The 12,431-nt window shown below is 46.7% G+C and overlaps 1 protein-coding gene across 2 annotated transcripts; it reads left to right on the top strand.

The window, feature by feature from the left end:
* Positions 1-7,696: 7,696 nt before the first annotated feature.
* On the top strand, positions 7,697-9,915 carry LOC136528757 (WAT1-related protein At1g44800-like). Of its 2 annotated transcripts, XM_066521739.1 has the most exons (6): positions 7,697-8,028; positions 8,147-8,209; positions 8,306-8,666; positions 8,793-8,954; positions 9,092-9,243; positions 9,403-9,915. In XM_066521739.1, exons 1-6 carry the CDS (start codon positions 7,838-7,840, stop codon positions 9,638-9,640), a joined length of 1,167 nt encoding a protein of 388 aa, XP_066377836.1. In that variant the 5' UTR covers positions 7,697-7,837; the 3' UTR covers positions 9,641-9,915. The 2 variants fall into 2 exon arrangements, with proteins under 2 accessions (XP_066377836.1, XP_066377835.1); XM_066521738.1 differs by having other exon boundaries at positions 8,147-8,666.
* Positions 9,916-12,431: the final 2,516 nt, after the last annotated feature.

Raw genomic sequence — 12,431 nt, 5'->3', positions numbered from 1 at the left:
TTACCAAGGCAAGGCTAAGCTCGTCCCTCTCTTTGGAAAGCTTGAATGAGCCCTTATCCTTGTCTTTAGCATATTTCAGTATCTTTGATACTGCTTGTTCCGTCTCCGGCTTATTAAACTTAAGCCCACTAGATGCTTTTGTACTAGTACTCCTCCCAAGGATCCAGTTCCTTGAGCGTACCTTCGACCCACTCAAGTCGAATGACTCAGATGTGGCGGCCTCTTCCTCCATCTTTCTAAACTACTCTTCCTTGCCAAAGTAGCCACCAGGACCTAGACGATGGTGGTGTTGGTTTTTCTTCGTCGGCTCGGTGTTACGAGCACTGAGGGCCAATGCTTCCGATGAAGTCTTATGAGCCACAAGGTCCGCCCATTGACTTGGATTTATGTGGCCAAACTCGTTGAAGGGAGATAACCCCTTTTGGATATAGTTCTTATTGAGGTCCGACTTCCAACGTCGGAATGACTCTCCCATTATATTCAGAGCTTGATGTTTTACCAGTTGATGGTTTCCCTCCGGAAACCAAAAATTGACCATCAGGAACTTCTCCCATAGTTCTCTCTTTGTCTCCTCTGGTACTTTTTTCGAAGCTGATGATAGTTGGGTTTAACTGATCTCTTACTAGGGCCCCGATCGTATTATGGAATCGTCCTCTGAGATGCTTTGGCTGACGGATCTCCCCTGCTGGCCTGACCTCTGTGATCACATAGCATGCCTTATCTAGATATTGGTTATTTTTCTATCTCCCCATTTCCTCTTCGGCTTGGTACCCGAGTTCGTGGCCATGGCTTAGGGTTGTGGAGCAGAGGCGGCAATGTCCAACTCTGTAGTTGTTGCCTCTGATCTCCCTTCCTCTGCTCTATCTTGTCCGGTGAGATGCCATGGACGTCAACATCATCTTTTTTAGTTTTAGGAGGGGCCTATATATACGGGGTGTCAAAGTGTTAGTAATTGTAACACGATCAAAGCATTAGCAAAATTTGCAAACTAATGGTTTATCCCTACCTCCTCGTTTGGGTCAAAATCCTTATCCAGCTCCTCCTTCGTTGGCTTCCGTCTGACTTCACGTGGGAAAGGATCCTCAGGACTTTCATATGCCTCTTCTTCATCCTCATCATCGTCGTCTTCATCATCATCATCATCTTCTTCGTCATCGCCTCCAGCAGCCTCTCCTGCTTTTCCCTCTTCTCCCTCTTCCTCGTCGGACTAATCCTGAGTAAACATCTCTGCTAGATCCTTGTCTAGCTCATCATTGAACTACTCCTGAGTAATGTGCTCTGGGTCTGGCTCTTCAAAGATTGGCCCGTGCTCAAGGCTTGGGGTTGCACTGTCTCTTGTCCGCGACATTTCGCGTTTTGTTCTAATAGAACTAAGAAATTGAGTTTAGATACGTGAGAAGATAAAAAATAGCAATAGATCAAAAAAACAAGTAGTAGCAGTAGTAGATGCCTCAGAAACATGTCAATCATCATTTGATCATGAATTTGGAGCATAAAGGCATCATAAACACAGTGAGCATATATAAAAATAGTGAGCATATAGAAAAAGACAATAGGGGCGGCTGGTAATGATGCTAAGTTCCTCACAAGTTCATGATCATCAGTTCATATTCCTGATAATTTCTAGAGTTGGACAATTTCATTATTGGCAAAACAAAGGAGAGGAGATGAGAGTTTGCCAAAAAAGCAGTTGCTTGTTCCCAAAAAGAAATAGCAGCTGCTACCAAACATAGAGTAGTAGAAGAAGTAGAAGTAGTAATAGAGAGAGGAGAGGAGGCCAAACAAAAACAGTGAGCATATAAAAAACATAGTAGTATTAGTAATAGGGTAGTAGCAGTAGGAGGAGGAGTAGAAGTAGTAGGAGAGGAGAGGAGAGTAGTAGTAGAAGTAGTAGGAGAGGAGAGGAGATTAGTATTAGAAGTAGGAGTAGTAGGAGAGGAGAGGAGAGTAGTAGAAGTAGTAGAAGTAGGAGAGGAGGCTCTACAAAGCAGTTGTTGCCTGTCAAAAGGAGCATATATAAACTCTTAAATTAGTAGGCCTAAAATCATGAAATACTAGGACAAGCAATACATGAAAGTTAGCTACAACTTTTATATACAACATATTCACAGAAAATATGATTAACATGATGAAAAAGCATCATCAATCAGATCTGTACAGAAAGTAAAATAGAAACTGACTAGGAACTTGCAAAATCTATAACTCTTAAATTACTAGGCATAAAATCATGAAATTCTAGGACAAGCAATACATGGAAGTTAGCTACAACATTTGTATACAACATATTCATAGAAAACATGATTAACTAAGCCAAAAAGCATCATCAATCAGATCTGTACAGAAAGTAAAAAAGAAACTGACTGAGAACTTGCAAAATCTATAACTCTTAAATTAGTCGGCCTAGAATCATGAAATTCTAGGACAAGCAGTACATGGAAGTTAGCTGCAACTTTTGTATATAACATATTCACAGAAAACATGATTAGCGTGATGAAAAAAACCACTTAACAAGAACTGCTCATGCAATCATTTCAGCATTCAAGTGCAATCAAGTGCTTCACTTATTCTACTAACAAGACTATGCATGAGTAGCTAATTACAAGGATGATAAACCACTATTACTCAACTACTTATGATTAGAGTAAGCAAAGGAATATTACGTGATAGTTGAAGGACAACACTAGACACATTAGAACTATATATGAAGTTAGCATTCCTGTTATATAAATTCCATGTGTGCAACCACAATTAGTGAGCATCACTAAGCTTAATTCCACATTCACATCAGCAAACACCAGTGGAGCAGGAATGGAGGAGAAGGGGTGGGGGATACCTGCAGAAGACCTAGCCAAAGAAAGGGGTGGCAGCATGGGACGGTGGAGCGCACGCACGCCGGACGCACGGCCACCGGGGCAAGCCCGCTGGGGGAGGGGGCGCCGACGCTGGAGCACACCGGGGCAGGCCGCTAGGGGAAGGGGCACGAACGCCGGAGGACACCACAACCAGTGTAGGCCCATCACGGTAGCGCGCAGACACCAGAGTCACCAGGGGAGGGAGTTCGAACGTCGATCAAGGTTGGAGATGGGTGGGAAGGCATGGTGTTGGTCGTCGAGGTCATCAGTGAAAACCTTAGCCCCCGTGTTGGCATGGGGAACGGCGACGCGCAGGGCATGAAGGCGGACTGGGGGGGTAGGGCACGGCGCGGCGGAGGTTGGGCACAAAGGCGGTGGCGGCGGGACGGCTGGCCGGGTTCTCGATCTGAAACCCTAGCCGCCATGGAGATGTGGCGGCGTTGTTGCAGCCCGGGGTGTCGAGGTGCGGAGAGGGGGTGCGGAGAGGGGGAGTCGGCCGGGAGGCGGCTACGGTGGCGGGGCGTAGGGGGAAAATTGAGCAGCCTGACGGCGTCGGGAGGAAGAAGAGAGCACCCAAGACTTAGTCGATTTTGGCCCCCGAGCGCCAACGCTTATATACCCAGGACGATGTCGCCCCGGTTCCTGATTAAGCCGCCCCTATAAATATATTTCTATTTATATAAATTATTAAATCTATATTATATATATATATATAATTATTTGGATTACTCTATATATATAAATAAATATATATATTAAAACAAATTGCTGACCTATTTTTCTTCTTAAAAACATATTTAAAATTTTGAAAAATTGAATTTTAAAATTTCCAATATAATTTTAGGACACTAAATGACCTCAACTAAAATTGTTGTCAACATTAAAGTTGTATAACTCATCAAGATGTCAAACTTTTATTTTGGTCATCTTTTCATTTGACAAAGTTTTGACAATTCAAATTTTGAATTTAAAAAAATTGTAACTTCAAACCAGATTTTTAAACACCAAATGATTTAATCTGAAAATGTCATAAATATAAAAGTTATAGAACTCATCAAGATCTACAACTTTTATTTTGATCATCTTATCACGTGACTTTGTTTGAATGATTCAAATTTTGAATTTCATAAAATGGCAACTTCAAACAACATTTTCAAAGAGAATGATTTTAGCTAGAAAAATTATAAATATAAAAATTGTATAACTCATCAAGATCTAAAACTTTTATTTTGGTCATTTGTTATCCGACAAAGTGATAAGAACATTATTCATAAATTTTACATATCTCTCATATGGTTTCATAAACTATATGAGAGATATGTAAGTTTTGTCAACAATGTTACTATCACTTTGTCGGACGAAGAAATGATCAAAATAAAAGTTGTAGGTCTTGATGAGTTCAACAACGTTTATGTTCATGACTTTTTGAGTTCAAATTATTTGGTGTCTCAAAGTTTTGTTTGAATGTATCATTTATTGAAATTCAAAATTTGAATTGTTTAAATTTAGTCACATGAAAATATGACCAAAACAAAGTTGTATATATTAACGAGTTCTACTACTTTTATGTTCATGATTTTTTCATTTGAAACCATATGCTCCTTCAATATATTGTTCCATGTTTCTATATTTTTGAAATTGACAATTTGATTTTTTTTCAAACAAAGCCACATGAGAAGATGACCACAATAATTTGATAGAGCATGATTTTAGAAAAATTTAGAAAAAAATCATCACATTTGAAGTTATTATGAGGGAGAAAGACTAGTTACAAGTTTTCGCCAGAGATTAAAAAGAGAAATCGCACTTGTTCAAACAAAAATAATGTTCAAACTTGTAACTAGTCTTTCTCCCTTATAATAACTCCAAATGTGATGATTTTTCCTAAAATTATATCTCTCATATAATTGATGAGTTATACAACTTTTATATTTATGACTTTTCCAACTAAAATCATTTACTCTTTGAAAATATTGTTTGAAGTTGCCATTTTATGAAATTCAAAATTTGAATAATTCAAACAAAGTCACATGATAAGATGACCAAAATAAAAGTTGTAGATCTTGATGAGTTTTACAAGTTTTATGTTTACAATATTTTTATTTTAAGTCATTTTCTGACTTAAAATTCAATTCGAAGTTTAAAAATTCAAAATTTCAATTTTAAATATTTTTTTATTTTTTAAAAAAGAAAATGTATCATTTTATATATATATATATATGCAAGTTGTTTTTTATGTGTATGGGCAAATATAGCAAATTATTTTTAATACATTTATACATTTATAAAAAATATGCAGAACTAATATTTAAAAATGCAAAAATATTTGTAGGGGCGGCTCGTATCACCAGCCGCCTCTACTGGCCTCGTGGGACCCCCACGGGGCACTGTAGGGGCGGCTACAGAGTGAGCCGCCCTTACCAAAAAAAGATGTCGTTGCTGCAAACTAGTTTTGTAGTAGTGCCCTAACCTCTTCCAAACCCTTATTATGTTCCTCTTACATCTCTACGATGTTTGAGAACGCCCTAGCTAGCCCGCCGGCACTAAGATAACCTAAAGTAAAATTGTTCTAGCGGAGTCCCTCCTAGACAAGCTGAGCTCTCTTTGGTTTGATGAGCCTGTCAAAATTGGACAAGCTACTTTCTGAGATCATGCATACATGCCGATATTTGCAGAGGCGTTACAACACGCACTACCGGATACAGGAGCTTTGCCGAGTGCCAGGGGCACTCGGCGAAGCCCCAAAAACACTCGGCAAAGGGTTTGCCGAGTGTTACACTCGGCAAACGACAATCGGCAAACCCTTTAATGACAAACGCTAGTTTACCGAGTGTTTTTTGTCGGGCACGCAGCAAAGACGTTGCCGAGTGCAAAAAAACACTCGACAAACTTAAAAAAAAAAGGCATGCCGACACCACGCTCGCACCACCAGCACTGCCGCCACCACCATCCATGCCGGCCACCGCCGCCCGCACCACGCTGGGGAAGAAGGGAGGGGTCGGATCCGACGGGGAAGACGGGAGGAGGAGAGGGGAGGGGCCGGATCCGGCCTCCCGCTGCCGGATCGAGACGCCCGCCGCCGGGATCCGGCCTCCCACTGCCTGATCGAGACACCCGTCGCCGGGATCCGGCCTCCTGCTGCCGGATCGAGACCCCGCCGCCGAATCTGGAGGTGGGGGGAAGGGAGAGCGGCCCACCGCTGAGATCCGGTCGCCCTCCGTCAAACTCCACGCCTTCTTGCTCGAAGTTGACAGATCTGGCCGCTGCTCAGGTGGGGGAGTGACGTGCCACCGGGGCCGCCCACCACGAGACGCGCGTCCGCGCCGCGAGACTGCCTCCGTCCGTGTCAGGGCCGCCCGCAACCGAGCCGAAGCTGGCTGCATCCACGCCACCGGGGCCGGCCGCCCACGCCAGCCTTGCCGGAAGGAGGGAGAGACGGGAGGGAGAGGGGCCGCCGTAGTGAGGGAGAGATGGGAGGGAGAGGTGCGGATCGAGAGGGAGATGGGCGGCTCGGGAGGGAGAGGTGCGGCTCGGCAGGGGGAGACGGGAGGGAGACGCTGAGGGAGGGAGAGGGGCGGCTCAGTGAGGATAGGGAAGAAGAAGGGGAGGGAGGGAGGGAGGGAGGGGCGGGTGCGGGAGGAGTGGGGCTGGGGAGGGGAGGGCGGGATTTTAGGGGTGCGGGTGGTTTTTTTTCTACATTTTTTGCTTTGCCGAATGTCCTAGATCTGGGTACTCGGCAAAGTATTTTTTTTCATTTTTTTTCTTCTTCTTCTTTCCTAGAAAAAAGATTTTACTTCTTTGCCGAGTGTCTTAGATCTGGGCACTCGGCAAAGTTTTTTTTTCTTCTCCTTCTTTCCCAGAAAAAAGATTTTACTTCTTTGCCGAGTGTCTTAGATCTGGGCACTCGGCAAAGTTTTTTTTTATTTTTTTCTTCTCTTTCTTTCCCAGAAAAAAAGATTTTACTTCTTTACCGAGTGCAAAAAAGAAAACACTCGGCAAACCCCCTCTTTGCCGAGTGTTTTTTTTGACACTCGACAAACCTCCTCTTTGCCGAGTATTTTTTTTTGCCAAGTATTTTTAGCTCAGCACTCGGCAAAGAACTTGTTTGCCGAGTGCCCGAGAAAATACACTCGGTAAACATAAAAACACTCGGTAAATTTGAGAATTCCGGTAGTGACGCGTCTCCACGAGTTGCACCTAATGACCTAAACATGCTTGTGTGATGGGGGTATTTTAGCGTGAAGACCTCGTCTATTCACGTGTTAACATCACATACACGCAAATATAGAGACGTGAACTTTCGTCTGCGATGGGGGAGCACGTAATTACCTTTTCTTTTTTTGAGCTAGCTAGTGGAGAGCACCCGATGGATGGATGTGCTGCGGAAAATGGCCTTGTTGGAACAGTCAAGAGTGTAGGGGTATGCTGCAACCTGCAACTGCGTCGTGACTAGGGATGAAAACAGTATGGATATTTTCCGACCATATTCGAGACCGAATCCGTTTAGAGGGGTTGAGATCTGTCTGTATCTGAGTCCGGATATTCAACATCCGATACCGTATCCGTATCCGAATACTCAAATCGCATATTTATGATGTCGATATCCAATCGTATCCTATCCAGCAAAGTTGACACTATTCGTATTATCCGAATCCGAACAGAAATATGAAAACAAATGTAATATTAGTGATATCCGTCCGTGTCCTATCCGTCCGTTTTCATCCCCAGTCGTGACGTCGCGCGGGCCATGCATGCATGGGACGACGTTGACCTGACGTGTGCCGCGCGCCCGCGCATGCCTATAAAACCCGCAGCCCAGCGAGCTGTCTTCCTCGCCGTGGAGTAGAGGAGCACAACAAGTGAGCTAGCTCATCTAGCTACCAGGCCACTGCTGCCTCCGTCCTCATCACGCACGCCGTCGTGCTAGTACTAGCTAGTAATCAGGCGTGCCGGGCCGGTTCGGGCCGGGGACATCAGCGGCAGCCATGGGCGTGGGGAAGGTGATGAACGAAGTGAAGCCGTACCTGGCGATGGTGCTGCTGCAGGTTGGGTTCTCCGGGATGTACATCCTCTCCGTCGCCTCCCTCAAGCGCGGCATGAACCACTTCGTCCTCGTCGTCTACCGCAACCTCGTCGCCACCGTCGTCATGGCCCCCTTCGCCCTCATCTTCGAGAGGTACCACTACTAGTAATCATGGTGCATGTATAACCGTCGTAGGTTCTTTAGTTTCTCCTAATGTCGTCCTCGTGTTGCTAATTCATAGACGATGGTGATGTTATTTCGTTAATTGCAGGGGAGTGAGGCCCAAGATGACGCCTCTCATCTTCCTCAAGATCATGGGGCTTGCCGTGCTCGAGTATGTGCCCCGGTCGCCATGCTTGCAAACCTGCAGTGAACAATGCAGAGGAAAATCTGCTGTTCTGCTAACGTGCATTATATTCATGCGTTTCAGGCCAGTGCTGGACCAGAACATGTACTACCTCGGCGCGAAGCTGACCTCGGCCACCTTCGCCTCGGCCCTCGTCAACATCCTCCCGGCCATCACGTTCCTGATGGCGCTCGTCATGCGGATGGAGAAGCTGAGGCTCCGGAGCCTCCGCAGCCAGGCCAAGGTCGTCGGCACAGTCTTCACCGTCGCCGGCGCCGTGCTGATGATCCTCTACCACGGCCCCGTGGTGCCGTTCCCGTGGTCCGCGGGCCACCACCACGCCGCCGCCGCCGCGGTGGAGAGCCAGAGCAGCGCCTCCTGGCTCAACGGCACCGTCATGATTATTGGCAGCTGCCTGTGCTGGTCCGGCTTCTTCATCCTCCAGGTACGAGCAATCGAGCACGACACGGCCACCGCGCGCGCGCGCACTGACTCCATGATGCATTGCGTAACTAAGGAGAGGCAGCATGGCGAGGCATCAGGCGCTAACACTAACAGCATCCCTATGCAGTCGAACACGCTGCAGAGCTACCCTGCGGAGCTGACGCTGGCGACGCTGATCTGCTTCCTGGGCTCTGTGCTGACCGGCGGGGTGGCGCTGGTGGCGGAGCGCCACGACATGAGCGCCTGGGTCATCGGTTTCGACACCCGCCTCTTCACCGCCGTCTATTCCGTAATCAATCCATCCTTACCTGACTAAACTAACTGCTGTCCAGTAATCTTTTCTTTCGTCACAATAACGACGACGATTCCACGACGAGCTAGCTAGCTAAACTAACCTGCTAATCTGCTGGCGGCGTTCCATTCCAGGGGATCGTGTGCTCCGGCGTGGCCTTCTACGTGCAGGGGATCGTGACGCAGGCGCGCGGGCCGGTGTTCGTGACGTCGTTCCAGCCCCTGGTCATGATCATCACCACCATCCTGGGCTCCACCATACTCAAAGAGGAGACCACCCTCGGAAGGTAACCTATTCTAATGCCAGTTTACTTACAAGCAGCTACGAGTAGCTGAGCTTCACTGATCGATCGATCGAGTGACTGTTCAAAAAAAAAGATCGATCGAGTGCCTTCACTTGCTGATTAATTAACTAACTCCTTTCTTTCCCGGCCTTGTGGTTACAGCGTGATTGGCGCGGTGATCATAGTGGTGGGGCTCTACTGCCTCATCTGGGGCAAGAGCAAGGACCACCTCGGCAACGGCAAGCCCGGCGCCGCGGCCGTCGCCGGCGAGCTGCCCCTGACCTCGGCTCCCGCGGCCAACGGCAACGGTTACGGCAAGCATGCCGCGCTCGGCGGCGGCCACCATGTCACCGGCGGCGTCGAGACACCGCCGCGGTCTGTGCCCAAGTGCGTTCACTGACGACGCGGACTCGAGCTCCATGATGCATGACTACTCCTTCCGACTGTTCACCGCACACTAGCAGTGCATTGCCACTTTGCCAGTGGCTGTAAGCCTGTATGATCCTGAAGGAACTTAATTGGGTTGCTCTGCTCTCGTAGAGACGGGGACCGATGCCGATCGTTGCGTTAACGACTTTAATTTTGATTTGATGTAGTAGCTCTCGTCGTTGCTCTGCTCTGCTGTGCCACCACCACTAATACTACAATCTTTGTTTAGTTTGTGCGAGAAGAAGAGAATTATTCTAGTCTGCACGCTGCATGCATTTGATTCTCATCAGTGATCGATCAGCTGTCCAGTTGATGCGTTCACCGCCCCGTTCCATCCAGAATCCGATCGTATATCCAAAGCGGGAGCTGCCGCCCCCTTGGAATCTGCAACGTAGTACAGCCGTCACCATCACTCCATCAGCTTTGCTTCCGCCTTCTGAACGCTACGCGCATAATTCATGGCTTTATTGGCTTAGTGCCTGATGACACTGATCGGACAATCCGGCCTCCTGCAGTCCTGTGTTCTGTGTAGGACAAATATAATCCCAGTTGGTCTCTGTCTCTAATAATATAAACTTTCATGTAATAAATAAATATATAGGCTAAATGGAAGTAGGTAGCTTTTGGTAACCGGTGAATTGTACGTCGTATTGATTACTCACACTACGGAAACAGTGACAATGCCGAGTGCTTTATGTTTGCCGAGTGCATTATATCGGGCACTCGGCAAACAACATCTTTGTCGAGTGTTTCCTCCAAGACACTCGGCATACTATTACACTCGGCATATTTATAATTTGCCGAGTGTCAACACTCGCAACCATCAGACACTCGGCATATGTAATATTTACCGAGTGTCAACACTCGGCCTCTAGGGGACACTCGGCAATAACCAACACGTGACCCACGCGTGCGCCGTTCTACCGGACGGCGTGCCGGCCGTTAGGACTTCGCCGAGTGTCTGTTAGAGGCACTCGGCGAAGTATGGATTTGCCGAGTGTTTTATTCCGGCACTCGGCGAAGTGTATGGGTTTGCCGAGTGTTTATGGAGACACTCGGCGAATCCAAAACTATTTTTTCCTCCTCGGCCCTCCACAATTTTTCTACCCCCCACATACGACATTTGGTACTGCATGTTAAAAGTTGGTCTATTTCTTGGTCTGTTTGCTATATTTAGTGAATTAATTTCATTTTGAGTAATTTATTGATTTAAGTGAAATTTGAACTGCAAGTGATTGAAATAATATAATAAAATGAGTGGAAAAATCATATTCATGTCATTGAATCCGGATTGATGTCTCATACAGGAAATGAAAAGAAATTTCGAACATTTTGTTCAGGAAACACGACCACGAACGTGTGTCCGAATGATTTTTAAATTCTACAAAAACCAAACGAAGTCTGAAAATCACGAGATTTGTCAAGATGTCATGATATCATATGTGGAGGCCGTGGTAAAAAATTGAGAATGTTTCGCACAATTTGTGACGTATGATGCTTACAAACGGAAGCATCTCCGGAGAAAATTCGTAGAACTTATAAGGATCCGGTAAGATTTAGAGTCCAAGTGACATGTGAATTGGGTTTGAGTTCAAAAATTTTTGTATAGGCAATACACAACATAGATTAGTTCATGTCAAATTTTTACAATTTTTCGGATCCGTTTGATATTTTTTATTTATTAATTGCAATTATAGAATGTTAGTTGATATAAATTAATTTTGAGCTATAACTGCATGAAATAATGAAATAATATTAGTAGAAAAAACAAATATGCATTTTGAGTGAATTTGACAAGTTTTTTTTTCAAAATATATAGGAAAAAAGTTACTAAAAGAAGCTATTAAAGGTATACATAAAATATTAGCGTAATTTGCCGAGTGTTTCTATATAACACTCGGTAAAGTATCTCTTTGCCGAGTGTCTTATACAAAACACTCGGCAAAGTCTTGGTGCAGGCCCACTGCCGCGCGAGTAGACCTTTTGAAAAAATAAAAAAAAATAAAAAAGGGGTATGCCGAGTGCCAGATCGCGGGCACTCGGCATACCCCCTAACAGTTAACCCGCGCGCGACCCCGCACGCCACACACACGCACACAACGCACACACGCCACAGACACACGCCGCGACCACCCGACCCCGTCCCGCCAGCGTCCCCGCCCCCGCTCCATCCCCCGGCGGCGCCCTCCCGGTCCCGGCGGCGCGCCCCCGCCCCTCGACGTCGCCCTCCCAGCCCTGGCGCGCCACGCCCGCGGCGGCTCCACCCGTCGACGCCACCCCCCCCCCCACACCGGCGGTGCCCGCAGTGGTGAGGCCACCAAGTGGAGCGGGAATCGGAACGGAATCGAGTCGAATTCGTCCTCACCTTCTCGTCGTTGCTGGTAAGGAAGCCCTAACGTTGCTTGCTCGGATTGAAATTGTATTCCCTGTTCTACTAAGGCTTCTGCGGTTCCGCCCTTGAATTTTCGGTAGATTCGAGCAATCCAACCAGAAATTCCTGTAATTCCTTGTCGGGATGGGTTATCTGACCCATCGAGCCCCACTAGCTGCAGGATTGGTTCTTGATTTTCAATACATGAATTTCTGACGTTAAGGAAGGCATGCTCTGGCGCGCGCGCCGCACCGGAGTCGTGGCCTGGTGCGGCAGCGGCGTCTGAACCGAACCCGCCGGCCACCGCCACTGCACAACGTAAACTCCCACCCGCATCGTGTGCCGCGCGCAGCTAGCCACCCGGGCTGGCCAGACGATAATGAAGCCCACA

This window comes from Miscanthus floridulus, chromosome 19 (assembly GCF_019320115.1).
Source record: "Miscanthus floridulus cultivar M001 chromosome 19, ASM1932011v1, whole genome shotgun sequence".
Taxonomy (NCBI): domain Eukaryota; kingdom Viridiplantae; phylum Streptophyta; class Magnoliopsida; order Poales; family Poaceae; genus Miscanthus; species Miscanthus floridulus.
The sequence above is the reverse complement of the archived record's forward strand: the minus strand, read 5'-3'. Positions and strand labels throughout refer to the sequence as shown.

Coding starts and splice junctions, on each gene's coding strand:
- LOC136528757 (XM_066521738.1), top strand. CDS start 7,838: ATGGGCGTGGGGAAGGTGATGAACGAAGTGAAGCCGTACCTGGCGATG. Junction 8,955..9,091: donor TCTTCACCGCCGTCTATTCC/GTAATCAATCCA, acceptor GTTCCATTCCAG/GGGATCGTGTGCTCCGGCGT. Junction 9,244..9,402: donor GAGGAGACCACCCTCGGAAG/GTAACCTATTCT, acceptor TTGTGGTTACAG/CGTGATTGGCGCGGTGATCA.